The 17053-nt window shown below is 52.1% G+C and overlaps 6 protein-coding genes across 6 annotated transcripts; 4 read left to right on the top strand and 2 right to left on the bottom strand.

The window, feature by feature from the left end:
* Positions 1 to 1211: 1211 nt before the first annotated feature.
* MAA_02197 (transketolase) lies at positions 1212 to 2476 on the top strand (the record flags this gene model as incomplete). Its single annotated transcript, XM_007820195.1, has 2 exons — positions 1212 to 2379; positions 2439 to 2476. 2 exons carry the CDS (start codon positions 1212 to 1214, stop codon positions 2474 to 2476), a joined length of 1206 nt encoding a protein of 401 aa, XP_007818386.1.
* Positions 2477 to 2938: 462 nt separating this feature from the next.
* On the top strand, positions 2939 to 4176 carry MAA_02198 (2-oxoisovalerate dehydrogenase beta subunit; the record flags this gene model as incomplete). Its single annotated transcript, XM_007820196.2, has 7 exons — positions 2939 to 2956; positions 3061 to 3079; positions 3136 to 3251; positions 3311 to 3404; positions 3460 to 3508; positions 3565 to 3702; positions 3819 to 4176. The coding sequence occupies 7 exons, from the start codon at positions 2939 to 2941 to the stop codon at positions 4174 to 4176; spliced, it is 792 nt and encodes a 263-aa protein (XP_007818387.2).
* Positions 4177 to 6057: 1881 nt separating this feature from the next.
* Positions 6058 to 6738, top strand: MAA_02199 (Cytochrome b5; the record flags this gene model as incomplete). The annotated part of the gene is made up of 3 exons (XM_007820197.1): positions 6058 to 6176; positions 6339 to 6465; positions 6556 to 6738. 3 exons carry the CDS (start codon positions 6058 to 6060, stop codon positions 6736 to 6738), a joined length of 429 nt encoding a protein of 142 aa, XP_007818388.1.
* Positions 6739 to 8274: 1536 nt separating this feature from the next.
* On the top strand, positions 8275 to 9183 carry MAA_02200 (Transcription factor TFIIE beta subunit, DNA-binding domain protein; the record flags this gene model as incomplete). The annotated part of the gene is made up of 1 exon (XM_007820198.1): positions 8275 to 9183. The coding sequence occupies one exon, from the start codon at positions 8275 to 8277 to the stop codon at positions 9181 to 9183; it is 909 nt and encodes a 302-aa protein (XP_007818389.1).
* A 549-nt stretch (positions 9184 to 9732) lies between these two features.
* On the bottom strand, positions 9733 to 10648 carry MAA_02201 (DSBA-like thioredoxin domain-containing protein; the record flags this gene model as incomplete). The annotated part of the gene is made up of 2 exons (XM_007820199.1): positions 9733 to 10256; positions 10390 to 10648. The coding sequence occupies 2 exons, from the start codon at positions 10646 to 10648 to the stop codon at positions 9733 to 9735; spliced, it is 783 nt and encodes a 260-aa protein (XP_007818390.1).
* A 2392-nt stretch (positions 10649 to 13040) lies between these two features.
* Positions 13041 to 14440, bottom strand: MAA_02202 (zinc finger protein 58; the record flags this gene model as incomplete). The annotated part of the gene is made up of 3 exons (XM_007820200.2): positions 13041 to 13760; positions 13830 to 13969; positions 14026 to 14440. 3 exons carry the CDS (start codon positions 14438 to 14440, stop codon positions 13041 to 13043), a joined length of 1275 nt encoding a protein of 424 aa, XP_007818391.2.
* Positions 14441 to 17053: the final 2613 nt, after the last annotated feature.

The following is a 17053-nucleotide window of genomic DNA, read 5'->3' as shown; positions in this document are numbered from 1 at the left end:
TTTTTTCGCTGGAATGCGGCTCGGCAGCAATGACACGATTATTATACCATGAGGAAATATCTTGGTGCCGCGTCATTCATATTTGCCAAGGTACAGATATGGATAATGCGACATCGTGGTTATTGGCGCCAAGGGGTTGGCAGGGCAACGACCCGTCCAGCCACCACGTCCCAGTTATGAATCCTATAAAACAGGGTTCATCCTTGCAGCAAGGGCTGCGTTTGTCGGCAGGTGAAAGACAAATAATGATGTTGTGCATACTATGTATCGCCAATACCATGAGCATGTAATTGAATATTGTACAAGCTTCTAGCAGAAGCTGGCTCGCCAGGGTTGAATACCGAATTGTGTATAGTCTGCGCGCAATCAGCTTTACTGCAACCCGTGCCATATAGTTACACTTAACCCTGATGCAACAGGGTCCCAATGGCGCATCATTTCCCAGGCTACACCTCGACGATAATGGATAACCTGAGTGCTGTTTGGGTTGATATAATTAGATGCCGACCGACGATTTTTTTTAGACCTCGGGGATCTCATATTTTTTACTCTTCTCATTTAATCAGGGGCTCCAAAGGAGGCTCCTTTCCTCCGGTATCCCTTCAGGGTAGCTAATATCCATCGTAACCAGGATAGTCGCCATCATTGCTTCAACAACCACTGTATGAAGTGTTCAATACTTGCGGCCATGCGCTTCACCTAATTCTGTCAGGCGTGCGATGATATCAAATACATCAATCCATTTCACAAAACTTGTAACAGTCATCGGAGTTTCCCCAGAGCGATCTGGTCAATGCCTCCGAAATGTGGAGGTGGACCTCGTACCAAGACTCTCCCAGTCCTACGTCATCAATGCCCTGGAAGCCGACTCTCCAACGTTGACATTTGGCTTCAAAATCGCCTACAAAACATCCTTACCAGTGATTATTTTCATTATTTCAATATATGCCACCTCGTCTTCAATGGCCGACCTTCCACTACACAACACAGCTTATTCATCTTGAATGGCGGCACAAGAGAAGGTACACTGTGGGGCATCCAAAGGCCGTGGCAAGCCGAGTTCGTCAAAGCCGAGTCTACCAGAAGTCTGGGGAACTCTTAGTCTCAGAACAGCCGCATTTGTTCCTCCCCTTCCCCCAATCCTTGATCGACCTTTTGAGCTTTTCTGAACCGCTTTCTATTTACGTTGCGGTAGGATTGGTGTGCACATCATGAAGCGCCAGGCTGTTTGTCAGTTGCAAAGGGTTGCGGCCTCGTCCAGACCTATCCTGCTCCCCCTCCAGATCGCTCGAGCATATTCGACCCATCCGCCCCAAGCACGTCTAAACAAGCCGATAGACTACTCGGAAACGCAATTATTAGCTCACAGCAGCAAGGGACCGGCGCTTGGTAATCACAATGAGATTCCTCCAGAAGTACGGAACGGCGCCACCAGAAAGATGAACCTGTTCCAGGCCATCAACGATGCTCTGGGGATTGCCCTAGCCGAGGACGATTCGGTTGTGGTATTTGGCGAGGATGTTGCGTTTGGAGGAGTGTTTCGTTGCACAATGAAGCTCGCAGAGACCTATGGTGCTGAACGCATCTTCAACACTCCATTGACGGAGCAAGGCATCATGGGCTTCGGTATAGGTCTGGCGGCACAGGGAATGCGACCGGTTGCTGAAATCCAGTTTGCCGACTACGTCTTTCCTGCTTTCGATCAGATTGTCAACGAGGGAGCGAAACTGCGATATCGCGAAGGGGCCACAGGAGTCCACGCCGGCTCATTGACAGTTCGCATGCCCTGTGGTGGCGTTGGTCATGGTGGTCTGTACCACTCCCAGTCACCCGAGAGTCTCTTCACCCATGTCCCCGGATTCCGGGTTGTTATGCCTAGATCACCAATCCAAGCAAAGGGCCTTTTATTATCAGCTATTCGAAGCAATGACCCTGTTCTCTTTATGGAGCCCAAGATTCTCTACAGAGCTGCCGTTGAGCAAGTGCCCGAAGCTGCCTACGAGCTGCCCCTTTCCAAAGCGGAAGTCGTCAAGGCGGGCGAGGACATTACCGTTATTTCCTATGGTCAGCCCATGTATACCTGTCTATCAGCTATCCAGAAGGCCGAAGAAGACTTGGGCATCTCTTGTGAGCTCATTGATTTGAGGACCGTGTATCCCTGGGACAAGGAAACCGTCTTTGCCAGTGTTAGAAAAACTGGGCGCGTTCTCGTCGTTCACGAGGCAATGGTCAACGCCGGAATCGGTGCCGAAGTGGCCGCAGCTATTCAGGAAGACCCCGAGACCTTTGTCCGGCTGGAAGCTCCTGTGGCACGGGTGGCAGGCTGGAGCATTCACAGCGCCTTGATGTTTGAGAAGTTTAACATTCCAGATGTTGCACGTAAGTTGCTCGTCTTTCCCTATGATGACCTTTGTAAGAATTGTACTAACTATATACAGGTGTGTACGAAAACATCAAGAAGAGTCTCAATTACTAGACTGTCAAAGCAAAAGAGAACCACCAAAAAAAAAAGGAAAAAAAAGAGAAATCATGACGATTATAATTGTACATAGGGCATAGCCGGTGCGGTGTTTTCCGCTTAGGTAGACAATAAATTGTTTAAACAGGCGTTAAGTAGTTACGTTGACGCGTATTACTGTGAGGCAATGTTGATGTTGATCTGGAGGCTTGGACGCTACGGAGTAGTACTTCAGAGTGGAATCAATAGTACATGACTGTGGTAGCATTTTGTATGTGGCCAAAAGTACCCGCCCGTCCTCTGGTTCGTGCCTGAGCAGCTCTGTTGCCCCTCGTTCGAGATCCGCCCCGCCTCAGCTGAACCTCCACTCAGACCGCATGCTTCGGCCGAGTCTCCTGCGCAATCCGTGTCCTCTCAACGTACGCCCTTGCATTCCTCCTTGTCAACGGATACGCAGCTGTGGTGCAACCCGTTCGCATCATGTCGCAAGTCGAGACGGTATCCCCCTTCGTGGAGGGAGCTCCTCCCGGCGAGGCAAGCCTCCTCTCCTCACGACAGCTCCTCCAGCGTCGCGTCATCATTATGCTAACTTACCATCGCAGCTCGCCGATGTCATTGCCGGTTCGACTACTCCGAGGCCGCCATATTCGCATAGTTGCTGATTTCATTCGCTGCAGACATTAAAGCCTTGACGGTTTCTTCTCCAGACATTGTATCCGAGCTCACTCCCGCCTTTGAGAAATACAACGAAGAACAACTGGTCACCGTGAAGCTGCCTGGCAGCAGCCAACCGGTATGAAATTGGTGGATTCTGCGGCCGAGGGACATGATCCGATACTAAGGCTGAAGTAGGTCGTCATCAGTTCACACAATGCCCTTGGCGACGGACGATATTACGACGTGGAAAGCTCATCGAGCTTTGCTGTCGACCACGCAACACAGGCACGTTGACTCGAGGAGGTTTGGGTATTTTTTTAATGCTGACCGGACAGCACAGAAAGCTAGCGCTGTGAAAACCCATATGATTGAAGGGCCTCAAGTCGACCTAGTGTATGTCATCACTGAGCTGTGTTGGAGTGGAAAGCCCCAGAACTGATAGCGCGCAGTACATCGACACTGAAAAGTCTTTCAGCATATGTCAAGGAGCACTTTCCGAACGCGTCATACGGAGCGTATCCCATTGAATCCGACTCCAAAGTAGCTATTATTATTGTGGCCAACAAGTACAGCCCAAACAACTTCTGGTACGAGCTCAATGCCATTGATGATGTCCCCATATCTCCGTTCTGTCTTCCAGCAACAAGATCACGGAGGAGTAATCAATTTGCAAAAGCGGTTTCCCGTGACTAATATTTTCTAGGAATGGACGATGGCGATCCCAGTACGTATTTGATCCAGCTTCCGGAAGCCTGGAAGGCTCCATCAAGGTCGACGTCCATTATTACGAAGATGGCAACGTCCGCCTGCTTACCAACAAGCCCGTCACGGCTTCAATTACTTCTAGGACTGGGGCCGGAATCGCCAAAGAAATCTCAGCAACGGAGAGGAAGTACCAGGAGGAGCTGAACAAGGGCTTCGTCAACTTGAGTGAAAACGCGTTCAAGTCACTACGCAGACAGTTGCCAGTAACAAGACAAAAGATTGCATGGGATAAAGTGATGACCTACAGGCTGGGACAAGATATTGGCGGGGGCAACTCTAAGGGATCCTCCATCTGATCGATGGGATACCGCAGCGACTGGAGTTCGTGACGCATTGCATAAAGATGTCACGACAAGACTTAGCTAGTATATCTAGCTGAATACATTTTACACTTTCAGAGGAAGAAAAAAAAAACGTATCGGTCATTGTGAGCTCCGTGCCCGGTGCAGAGTTCACATGTCAAGCGCGCAGATGCTAGTGGCCGGAGGGGGTAGGGATCGGACGCGTTAATTGTACCGTGCGTGGAACTGATGTTGACAGACGGCGGTGGCAGAGACGGGAGCAGAGACGGTGACAGAAAAGGCCGAAGATGCAAGACACCCACTCACGCACCAAAAACAGCGCTTTGCGTGCTCTCCTCTACCAGACCCGATTGTATGTATGTATGTATGGGTTCGTTCGGTGTTCGGAAGTTGCCTCGGGATGTGTCGCCCGCCACCTTGGCCTTTCACTCCACACACCCGTCGAGTCGTGGCAGCTTTCCCCAGATGTGACAAGAGGAAATCCGGGGGTGAATGGGGATACCAGTCGTAATTCAAAGTGATGGAAAAAGATGGGCCAACACATTGCTGTCACATATTACGGAGTAATATATATGAATCGAAATTGGCGCGCGCCATGACTACGGCCCGAGTTTCTGTGTCCTCCATCGTTGGCGGGGCCGCGTACCGTGATTCCCGACTGGAATCTGCATCCATCTGTTCCTCTGTAGATGCGTGCTCCGAAGGACGGCACGGCAGCGTGTTCGACTCCATCGCTTGGCATCACGTAATGTGCAGCGGGGTCCATGGCAGAGGCAATCAGCTTGTCGGAGTCGACCATGGCTTTCCGTGGTCAAAAACCGAACAGAGCCGCCAGCATTTCGGAACTGGGTTGGGTGGGGCAGGGCGACACGGAAAGCAGAGGCGGCCGGCGAAAATCCAATCGACTCGACTCGACTTGGCTGAGGGGGCTGCAGGCAGATGGAAGCTGACTTGGACCAGACGGCCGGTGGCCCGGGATAGTAATGCTGACGAGACCGCAATGGGACAAGGTGTATTTGGAACGGGCCTTTGGACGGACATGACGACATGTGAGTGTCGCGGGACTTGGGCAGACGAAGCGAGTGTTGTCTGGTCTGGTGTATTTTAACAGGACCTCCGGAGGAACCAGCGGCGCCTATCGACAGCCTCGCGGTACATGTCGACGGTAGTCAGGACACTCCGTAGCGGAGCACTGCCTGTGCCTGTAGGTGGCATCTGGTCGTCTGGAAGCTGCGTAAGCAGGCCCGACGCCGGAAATTTTAGCACTGGTCTCTGTCCATCTCTTTCCCAGGGCGCCGAGTATTTTTTTTTTGTTGCTGGGGTCTGGGTGAGTGACGCACGAATCAAAAACGTTGAGCAGTAATTTTGAAGCAGGCCATTGGCCAACGCCGCGGGTTCCATGGATCCTCCGACTGGGACGGAAGTTGGAGGACCGGGTGGTGCCAGCAACCAGACAGGCCAGGCTGGCTGTCCGTCAACCTACAGGCCGCCCTCCCACTGACATCTGGACGTCTGGACATCTGGGCCGCGCTGAGGCCACCATAGAAGATTGAACCCAGTGCCATCACTGTGTGTGCCTTGTGCATTCTGGAGACGCCGACCCTATTGCCGATAGTCAATTGGACCGGGACCCTATTACCATCAAGACGCTCGCTTTCGGGGGTCGCCATTGCCTGCTCCTGGACCTTCTCTCGTCTTCCTCTCCACACCATCTTGATTCCATCCTCGATTTCTCTCCGCCTCTCACGGGTTTCTTTGTACGAGCGCGTTGACGGCGTTTGATCCCCTGGTTTTGCCATTTCCTGTCGATTCCCTTGTTTGCAGACCGAGCCGCCCTCCTGTTGCGCTTCCGCCGCAAACCACCCGCCGCCCACCATGTCGTCTACCGTCGAGCTTACCTACCAAGATGTTGCTGAGCACAACACCAAGAAGGACATCTATGTCGTGATCCATGACAAGATTTACGACTGCACTCAATTTGTTGATGAGCACCCGTACGTCATTGCTGCCCTTGGGAGCAACCCCTTTTTTGTCGGACCACAGTCCTACCTACCAAAAACAAGTGCTGCGATGTTTGGACGGACATGATTTCGCCCGCTTACCCAGTGCATGTCCCCATTGACGAATTGAACCACAAGCTAACAATGTCATGGCAGTGGTGGCGAAGAAGTTTTGCTCGACTGCGCCGGCCAGGATGCCACCGAGGCCTTTGAGGACGTTGGCCACAGTGACGAGGCTCGCGAGACCTTGGATAAGATTCAAGTCGGTGTCCTGAAGCGACAGGTACGTTCCCCCCCACCCCGAGGCGCCATTTCGTGTCTCAACTGCAAGATATGCGTTGGACAAAGTCGCTCATGAACTATTTCTTTGCAGCCCGGTGATCCTGCCCCCAAGGCCGCTCCCCCTACCTCATCCGGTGCCAACTCTGGCAACAGCGACAGCACTGGCGTGGGCATCGGTGTCTACTTCATCATCCTCATCGGCGGTGCTCTGGGCTACCTCGGTTTCCAGTACATGGCCAAGCAGCAGCAGGCTCAGCAGGCTGGTGCCGCATAAATGCTCCTTTGCTTTTTATACATTTTCAACAATGATGAATTCCTCGTAATGCTCTTGAGGCTGGCCTTGTCCCTTGCAAGCGACGATTGGTTGGCGACGGAGAGGGGTACGAAAGATTTTTTATGAAAGGGAGTTAAAGTTGAGGAGGGGAAGTCCCGTTGAGACGTCCGGTAGCGTTTCTATGCAATGGCTCATCCCCTAGAGGAAGACTCGTCTTCGTGGGGACGGCTGAGAGCGGGCAACTTGGAAATGCGGTCTCAGCACTGTCTTTTTTAGAGGCTGGGATCTATTTGTACTCGGTTAAATGGTAGATATTGTCCACTGGGCCAGTCTTCTCTATAGAATTATAATCAAGGTTTTGTAAACAGCTCGCTTCTTTCTCTGCACAGGCGGAGCGCAGGTAGCCACCATGCAAACCTGTTTGCATGTTGCAACAGTCGGCTCTTCTTTCAATGTTCCGTTCTAAACTGAGAGAGAACAGAACCATGCAACAGGTCTGCTCATGTTCCACAACGCGCAGAGCCTGGTGGTTCGATTGCACCAATCCCAACTCGCGGAAATCACATGTCACTCATTCGTCCGGGACCATCATTGCATGTACTCCGTACTCCGTACCTGCTCGTAATGACATGGCCAGACGCCAAATCAAATGACGGGCCCCATCTAAAACCTGGACTTTTTTCCCTGCCAAAATCATATGAAACAAGACTGATTTCAAATGAACAGGATTGGCCCATGGCAGCAAAGGCATGGATTGGTCCAGCTGGACCGAGTAGCAGATGTTTGTTGCACATAAATATCCGGCATTTTTCACACATTTGAGTGGCATCTAAGGGTGTTGAGATGGGCCGCTTTCTGAGTCATTCAGTCATCCATGATCTCCATGATCCTCGTCGGGAAATTTAACTCTACTTAGGTACGCAGCGGCTATACAAGCGGGGGTTAGTCACAGCTGATTTGTTTCAAAATCGGCCAAGACGATGCGTTTGTTCACAGCGACGCTATTTTATACTCTTAGGTTATGATGAGCAAGGCGTCTGACCCGGCGCACCCCCCGTTTCTTTTTGATTTCCTGCAGCCTCTTTCGTCAATTCAGTCGTGGGTTCGAGAGGCGTTCAGTGTTCGGAACAATGCCAAGGGTCGAGATGGCACGCCATTCAAGCAACGCCACATGTTCTTGCAGGAATGCACAAGGTACAAAACAAGTAGCAGAATTTCTGCTGCAACAAAGATTGAGTTTGACTCCAAATTTTTGACTACTCTTCAGAATGCGCCTGCGCAGAATAAGGTTTCTATAGTGAGTGAGACGGGCATGGCGGTAGTGCAGGATGTGGCCTTGAATCACGGACCAATCAGCGTGCAGAATCAACTAGCGGCCTCGAACCTCAAGACTTGACTTTCCAAGCACACATGCAGTCATCAGCGATCTCTTCCTTCTTCCCTTCACGGCCCCTTCATCTCCGTCGCCCAACCCCACGACCTCTATCGAAACGCCGCCACTTCTCCATCTCGAGGCCCTTCCACTCATTGCCCACCATGTCCTCATACCTGGAGAAGCAGTCCTCCGCCTTCCGCGGCACGCTGGCCTCGGCGGCCGCGAAGCTCTCGAACCCTTCCAGCACGAGCGCCGGCAAGGCGACGTCGCTGGCACCGCCGTCCCCCTCGCCATCCGCCGCATCGGACAGCACCACGCCCACGGCCAAGAGGAAGCGCGACCTGGCGCCCGAGGTGCCATTTTCTCAGCCCCAGCTGACGGGGTACGGTGCCGAAGTCAAGACGCAGATGGCCTTTGCGGTGGAGTATCTCAAGAAGAAGGGCGAGCCCAAGAGCATCACCGAGATCATCGACCACCTCAGCCTGCGAGGCTACTCGGAGGAGCACAAGCGGGAGCTGACGGAAGGACTGAGGGGCCACCCGCGCGTGGACTGGAAGCCAGACGCCAGCCTGAGCGAGCAGACATGGAAGACTGGCATGTACTCGTACCGCCCCATCATCCTCAACGTCAAGGACGGCACATCTCTCCTGGCGTACCTGCAGCGCAAGACGGACGCCTCGGGCGTGTCGGTCAAGGACCTCAAGGACGGCTGGCCCGACTGCGAGGAGACGCTGGCGTCCCTGGAGAAGCAGCACAAGGTCCTCGTCGTCCGCACCAAGAAGGACAACTTCCCCCGCTACGTCTGGGCCGACGACCCGTCGCTGCACAACTCGGTCCAGCCCGAGTTCCAAGTCATGTGGCACCGCGTCCCCATCCCCAGCGTCGACGACATGCACCGCAAGCTGGTCAACGTTGGACAGAAGCCCACCAGCGAAGACCCGCTCAAGATTCAGCAAGCGGCGGGAAACAAGCCCAAGGTGCAGAAGAAGAGGGCGAGCAAGAGGACGGGAAAGGCGACAAATGTGCACATGGCGCATTTATTGCAGGATTTCAGCCACATACGGCGATGAGTGGCCATTGTTACATCACCGGCCCTCCTTCCCCCCTTTTTTTTTCGAGGAATTTTCTTCTTCTTTTTTGATACTGTACAATTCAAATGTACTGGGTCTTTGGATTACGGCGTTTCTAACAAGGTTCCGGTGGCGAGTCGACAAAAAATAAAGAGAGAGGGAGACTCTGGGGAATTTTTTTCTTTCAATACAGGACATGGCTAAATTGGAAGCACAGATAGCAGCATTTTATCGGCGTTTGGGACCACGGATTCGAAAAACTGTGGTGGAGCATATTATATCCTTTTTGCGTCTAGCACGGACTTATACACCTAATTCCATCTTGAAGTATCTTGAAGTTTGCACGGTGACTTTGTCCATTGTCGGGCGTGAAATGCTATGGTCTCGTGTGCATCTAGCAACTGCTGTCGTCAATATGTGTGACGGATGCTGCCGTTGAGAGCCATTCCCCAGCGCCATCAGTTCTACAATTTCTGTCAGTCGCTTTTATTGTCTGGGATAGCCTCCTCGGGGTATTTTTCAAATCTCCTCACGACACTCGTCATGACATTAATCATTGTCCCACGGCTTGCTCAAAACACGCGCATTCTCCGCCCATATCCGCTCAAACAGCTTTTCGAACACCTCTTGCTCCTGGTACCCACCGACCTTGTACTTTCCCAACACCGTTACGCATGGCACTGCCTCGACGCCCTTCTCCTCCACGGCTGCCTCCGCCTCGTCATCTACAAACCGTCCGTTGTCGTCATCCCGCAGGTCTGACCGAACGACATCTGCGGGCAAACCTGCCGTCTCGCTACCCAAGCTGACCAGGACGTCTTCGTCTGAGATGTCCTTCCCGTCCAGGAAGTGGCTCCGGAACAAGGCCTCTACAACTCGTGCTTGGGCTGCGGGTCCACGGCGGCGGAGAATGTTGGCGATGAGGATCTGAGAGGCGCGTGTCGGGCCGGTGTCGCCTGTGACGGAGAATTTGAGGCCGTAGTGTGCGCCGACGGCGCTGACACGGTCAAGATGCGGCTGAAACTTGCCAGGGCCGCCAGCCATTTCGTCGTATAGCGCGATCTTGCCACATTCTAACCCCCCTCTGTCAGTGGTGTTCAATAGTTTTTCATTGGCATGGAGAGACTGGCGGTATGTAGAAGGTTGTTTTGGGAAAGATCAGACGGGTCTGGGTGGAAGTGGATGGAGGGCATATAGTAAACGTACTGGTCTTGAACAACGGATTCAAGCAAAATGATCGCCATACGACCTCAAACTCAACCTGCGGGTGCTTGGACTCAAATTTCTTCATGGCAGCCTCAAGACTGCGCTTCTCAATCCAGCACCATGGACATAAGATGTCTGAAAACAGTTCGATGGGCACGAGCAGCCGCTCCGCCCGGGTAGGGGAGGGCATCGAGACAGGTCTCCCAAGGGCAGTGGCGGTCTGCGGTAAATCCAGTCTGTCAAGTTGAGAGACGGCCATGTGGTACACCGATTTATCTCTGGTCTGGAAGGATACACCGTAATCACTTCTCTCAACGTGGCGGCTTCAGCAAACGGGAACGGTAACGGGCCCTCTGAAGTATAACGGCTCGTCTAGTCGAAGGTGGGATAAAATCGAGTGAGGCTTTCACAGGAACTCTGACGTATACTTGAACGAAAAAGCCGCCCAGCAGCTTTTCAACACGCAAATGATGGAAATAGGGGCCAGCGTCTCGGTCTCGCCTGTCAGTGGCAAGTTCGAAGCGACTGGTGTACGGGCTGCTGGTCATTGATAGAAAACAAGAACCGAAGGTTCCTCTCCACCCCGGCGCCAGGACTTATACACCCATCAGATTTTTTTGTCCGTTACGCTGTCCCAGTTGAAATTTGAGGAGAAGCCTCCGTCCAAGCTAAGTAATCATTATTTCCACAATGCAGTGCCGGCAGGACCCCAGCTGAAATGGCACGGCTGGCGGGTTTTAGTTTGGCGGGCGTTGGATTTGTATTTGCTGGACAAGGGACTCTGGATTAGTGATCAGTAATCATGGTGCAGCAGACCATGCAGACGACAAGAGTTGTCATGTTTTCTCGGGGCCCTCTTTTCCCGTCATGGAGGGGTAGTAGGCTAGCGGCCCTCTGATGCGACAGTCTTTGGACCAGGACCGTATTAAGAAAGATGGCGGAATCCAGGATGGAAATTGCAGCGTACCAGACCCGATGGCAACATTGAAGTAGCTATGCGTGCGCACAGTTACAGACGGAGAGCATGGTTGACTCTGAGGGGAACTTATATTGCGCAGGCGACTTCGGCGCTCGTTTGGAAGGAGCCTCCCTTGTCCACCGCCACCCCGCCCCTCTTGCCGCTTATTGTCTGTTCCGCGGCTACAGCGCAGCAGCCACGTCATTCCCCAGCCAAATACATAATCAGAACTCAATATTGTCAGAAGCTATGCCGGTTTCGAGCTGCACCGCTCTTTTAAGTTTTGAATGTTCCCATTTTCCCCAGACGCCTTCATCTCATGCCCGACAAGCCGTGTCGATGCGTCCTCCTGACCATGTGTCATGGCCAGGAACGTAGATTTACATGCTCCTACAAATTCTCCGGTATTCCCTACAAAAGCACCTTGCGGCAAGCGCTTTAGTGTCCACTTAGGTAGGCCAGCCGGAATCTATATTTTTTTTTTTTTTTCCTTCTTTCCCTCTTCCGCACCAAGTAGACTCGAGAAGGGCCTATATTGGAGACCAACGTCGATGCCATGCACTCCGGATAGTTGTTTTGGAAACAAGTGACAGGTAATCATAATTCATGGCTGAACGTGCGCATAAGACAAGACTCCATCCATCCCTCTCTGAGTCTTTCCATCGAATCATGCAGCCAGACCATCCATTTCACTCAGAGGATGTGGCTGCATGCATGTCGATGCCGGAGCAGCTCCTATTGGGTACATAGCCCGAATGTGACGAATGCCAACATGCATGCATGTATGTAAGCACCTAACGTCAAGCCAGAGAGTGACATTGGTAATCCACGTCCTCAGTCGTCTCTGGTCTACGAGTCATGTCTCGAGCTTCATACTTTTCAATTCTCACAATTTTCTCCTTCTAGCCCTTGTAATGCTCCTTGTGGGCGGCACCTTATAGATGATTCACTCTGGCTGGCACAATAGTTCGTCAAGTGGGATTTATTAAACATAATGGCGACGAATTCATCTATGATTTGGTGTGTCCAACACCTCTTGGTACTCGGGTAAAATCCATTCCTTGTCCCCAGTCTACATACAAATAAGGAATATAACAATGATGTGCGCCCTCTTCTCGGATTCCACCAGTCCCTGATGACGCCTGCCTAGCCTCCTGCTAGAAAATTCGCCTGCATCCTAACGCACCCTCGCAAGTCTCGTATCTGTCATGCCAGATGGAAGCACATGAGTAAAAAAAAAAAGAAAAAGAAAAAGAAACTGAATCAATGGCAACGTCACGCGTCGTCCCTATGTAATCGGCCGCTGCCGCTCTACCGGGCTGAGCATAAACAAAAGGAAAAAAAAGAACAGATACAAACGTAAGCCGGAGAGCCACAAATTCATCAAAACAATGATGACATAACTGTGTAATTAGTCGGAGAGGGATTGTGTCGCAGGGTTTCTGTCCGCCCATTGCAAACAATTCGATATGAGCATGGCAAAACACTCCCAGTATCTTTGCTGTGTGTGTGTGTGTGTGAGAATAGCGTCGCCACTTGCTGCGAACCGGGACCCAAAATGTCGCCTCTCCTTGGAATAATCTATTGGTGTGTCGTGAGTGAAACAAACGATAAGGGTATCAATGGACCGTTGCCGGCCCCCGTGTATTTGACTGTTCCATTATTCAACAACCTCGAGCTATAAATAGGCCACCTAAGCCATATGTACTAGCCCGGGTTCGGCGCTTTGAGGTCGACGCATCTGGGCTGACGCGTTGTAATACATTTGTCCCATCGCTGCGTTTTGAGGATATGTGTCTGGTTCGGGATACACATAACTTCCTGCTCCCTGAGATGGCGACGGAACATGCGATGGTGACTGCCAACCAACGCTGCTCATGTGAGGGCTGCCTCCGGAACTACCGGGCTGGTGCTGCTCAACACTCGGTTCCAAAGTGGGCGGCGGTCCATAACTCGTTGGATGCGACGTGGGCCTCATTCCTCCGCTGGTATAACCGTTGGACGCTGCTGAATTTGGGCTTCCTACCCGTAGATGTGGTGGAAGTCCATTTTGCTGCAGATATTGAAATTCACCGGGATGTCGGTTTACGTTGGTCGCTGTAGTCATATCCATGCTGGGAGACATGGACATCGTGCGGTGGCCTGGAGAAGGCGTAGTTAGGGGCGACCCATGACTTGACAAATGGTCTCCCTCGGAACGTGTTCTTGTTGCCTTTTGTGCTTTGGATGCTGCCAAGGCGGCTGCCGTGGCCGCCGCCGCTTCCTCAATTGTTCCACTGTGGTGATTTTGATGTCGAGTCAAGGTGGTTCGGCGTGTGAAAGTTTTTTGACAATCGGCGTAGGGGCATTTATAGGGTCTATTGCCCGTGTGGGTGCGTCTGTGACGGGCAAGAGAGCTGCTATCGCTGAAACGCTGTTTGATAGTTTAGCGAAATGGTCAAAAGGGGGAAAAAACCGCACGCAAGTTCCAAATCCCGCTTACCTTGGCACAGATTTCGCAATGATGGGGCTTCTCTCCTGTATGGACGCGTTTGTGAACTGTGAGGGCAGATCTTTGAATAAACTGCTTGCCACATTCAGGATAATCGCAAACATGTGGTCTCAAGCCGGTATGGATTCGTTCTGTCATCTGCATTAACTTGGCGATTCCTCAACTATGATTCAATATCTCCGCTTACCGTGTCGTGCAAGATCGCTTCGACGAGCAAAACTTTTGCTGCAAGTGGCGCATAGGAATGCCTTTGCCGGCTGAGGAGAAGGCTGATTGTGCTGGGGCATCTGGTGCATGGTCATGCCATGGACCGCGCCCATAGCTCCTGGCATATCTGGAAAGTTGGGTAGAGACATTTGAGCTGGCATCGTATTGGGCATGTGCATAGATGCTTGCATTGTCCCTGGAGAGGCATATGACCTTGCGATGCTATGGGCTGTGGAATACGAGGAATGCTCAGACATATGAGGAGAAACTGAGCGTTCCATACCGTGCTCTGGTTTGACAAGTGAGAGGTGAGGATGGTGGTAATCGGCGTGAGCTCCGACAAAATGTTGTTGCTGGTAATGGTGCGCAAGTGAGCCTACTTTATTATTCAGCATGTTCGTCACATCCATTGCCTTGCGGCACGCCTCGAGATTGCTTCACGGCTCAGTCTGCCGCGTATGTTGGTTAGTCACTGATTCCACTGAAGCCAACACTATGAAGCAGAATGATTCACTCACGCGAAGACAGCCAAAATGATGTCCCACAGCACAGAGCCAATGATTGAAGGCAACAACAATAAGCAACTATCAATGTCAGAATTGGCTTGGAAACAAGGCGCAAGAAACTTCAGCACCAGTGACAGCAAGTTGAGCACCACAGATTTCAAGCTCCTGGCTAAAATTGTACACAGTATGTCTGTATCAAAGGACAAGAGCAATAACGCCAAAAGCATGAAAATCACTTATGTCGTTGGACACTCTGCAGTCTGACCGTCGCCCTTGCATAAGTCAAGAATGGTGCTGGTGTCCTTGTAACGCAGATAGGAAACAATGGCAACGCTTACCGGCTAGCACAACGATACCCTTCTACTTTTTGATCAAATAGTACGGCACGATAGTTGGAAGATCGGGAGGCCGTCAAAAAATAAGGTGGCCTCGTCGTCTTTTTGAAATGAGCCAAGAACGCAGCCGTGATATATCTTCCGCTCGTAATTCGTGCTGAAGACCCTACCGGTCACTCAAGGATGGCAGAAATCGTACCGTAGGAAGGCGGCCGAAGGAGCAGCTCACAGGTCTGGCAATCTCTCGAAGCGAATTATCAAATCCCTTTCGCAATGTACGCGGTGCGGCAGCGGCAAATTCTCCAAGTCTGGCCGGCGAGGGGGGCTTGGCAGCTTATTCTCGCTGGTTTTCACCAAAAAGGGTAGTGCGAGAGTGTCGACGGACGATATCGTGGCTAGGAGAGACAACAACTAAGTGCTGCACGCGGATGCACAATGTTTCTTCGGAGTTCCGTGAGACGCAAGGCCGGCTCGAAATCTTTTGCCCTCTACTTTTCGGGAGTGAGAAGATCAAAGTACCGTACGACTCTTGGGCGGAAATTCTTGGGAATATGAAGTCGATGCGCGACGCTAGGGTCACAGAGCGGTCGACGGAGGATGATCTGCGATTTTACACCCCAGACGATTAGTTTGGTCGCAATATAGGAGTCGAAAGCGGGAGCACGCGGTAACAAGAGAAAGAGAAAAGAAGAGAAAAATAAAAGGCCCTGTGGCAGAGAAAAACTGCAAAAGATTGCGAGAATCGCAAGGCGCCAATGGCCCACGAAGTAATGACCGAGTGCAGGGTCGAGAAAATGCACAAGCTGAAATGAATGCGAATGTGGTGGTAATGACGCGGGTAGGGGCCCAGCGTCGTGCTGGACTCTTTCTGGATCGATGCCAGTACCGGCGGCGTACGTTTAGGGGCCAAACCTTTTGTTGAAAGTTGCAAAGACCCACCCGAGACTTAGCAAAAGAAAAGGAAGGGGCTTCCAACGCCAGGGACTGGGGAATGAATGGATGGATGAATGAATGCGATGCGTCACAGGGCAGCTGCAGCCATCAAGTACCACCCGGGCACTTGCAACCTTGCACACACACGCTTGGAGGCTCCGGACGAGACCCAGTGGCAATACGTCAACCGAGACCAGACGCTTGTGGCCGGGACTGCAGCTGCAATGCTGGATCCTCCCGAGGCAATTGGCTACTGGGCGCTGAGTATGGAGAAGGGACTGTTCGCACGTCGGTAGCCAGGCGTACCAGTCAGTCGGCTCCTCCACCAGCCAACTTTAGAAGTGGATTGTGGAACTGACCGGGGGCCGCGCGACACCCAGAGAAGCCAAGGCCCTAGACCCAAGGCGCAGGGAAGAGACGCAAAGCCGGAGGGCACCGGGCGGGAAGAGATGGCAATGAAAAATAAAGGCAGAAATGGAGACACAATATTCTAATCCAGCGCAAGGATGAGCCCTGTTGTCGGTCGGGCAATATCGACCAGAGGCCAGTATGGACACACGACTTGGGGAGACAGGGACGATGCCAGCAAATGGACAAGGAGAGACACCGGCAGCGCCGATGGAGACGGTGTTATCGTTCCTCAACTGCGAAACAGAAATGCCAAGTGCGCCGATGGCGTTGACAGTGACGGTGTAGTGACATGCATGTACTTAAATGCTTTTGATGCGGCAGACGAACATCAAGAATGGATGCCGAGATCACTTGAGCTCTGGCGATACACCAGCAGAGGTGGCGGGAAATAGCAGCAGAAGCCAACAGGAATAGGGGCGACGAGGAGCATCGCCAACTTACAACAACTATGTGCCACGGAGAGGGTCGAGCGGGACACTGGCGGCGTCAACCAGGGACGTTTGTTGTCTTTGCCCCCAACTTGATACTCTTGGGAGGAGGACGCCTCGAGTTTGTCGATGACTATCGGCGCTATTTGGGAGTCTTTGCGTGTGGTCGGTGTGCAATGTGCTGTGTGCGCGCGCGCAAGCAAAGAGTATATCCCACGCGTGTGTATTTGTATAGCAGCTCAGATGAATCGACAAACAGCCTTTGCGAGTGAGTTTGGACTGGCAGAGGTCCTCACAGAACCACACGAGGAGAGTAGTCAATTGGTTCCGCCGTGTACGGCCGGTACGTGTTGATGCGTTCGGCAGAGCCGCCGTAAGCTGAACTGTATAATGGA

Source organism: Metarhizium robertsii (genome assembly GCF_000187425.2).
Source record: "Metarhizium robertsii ARSEF 23 chromosome Unknown MAA_Scf_1, whole genome shotgun sequence".
Lineage (NCBI taxonomy): Eukaryota > Fungi > Ascomycota > Sordariomycetes > Hypocreales > Clavicipitaceae > Metarhizium > Metarhizium robertsii.
Note: the sequence above shows the minus strand (reverse complement) of the source record. Positions and strands in the feature narration are given on the sequence as shown.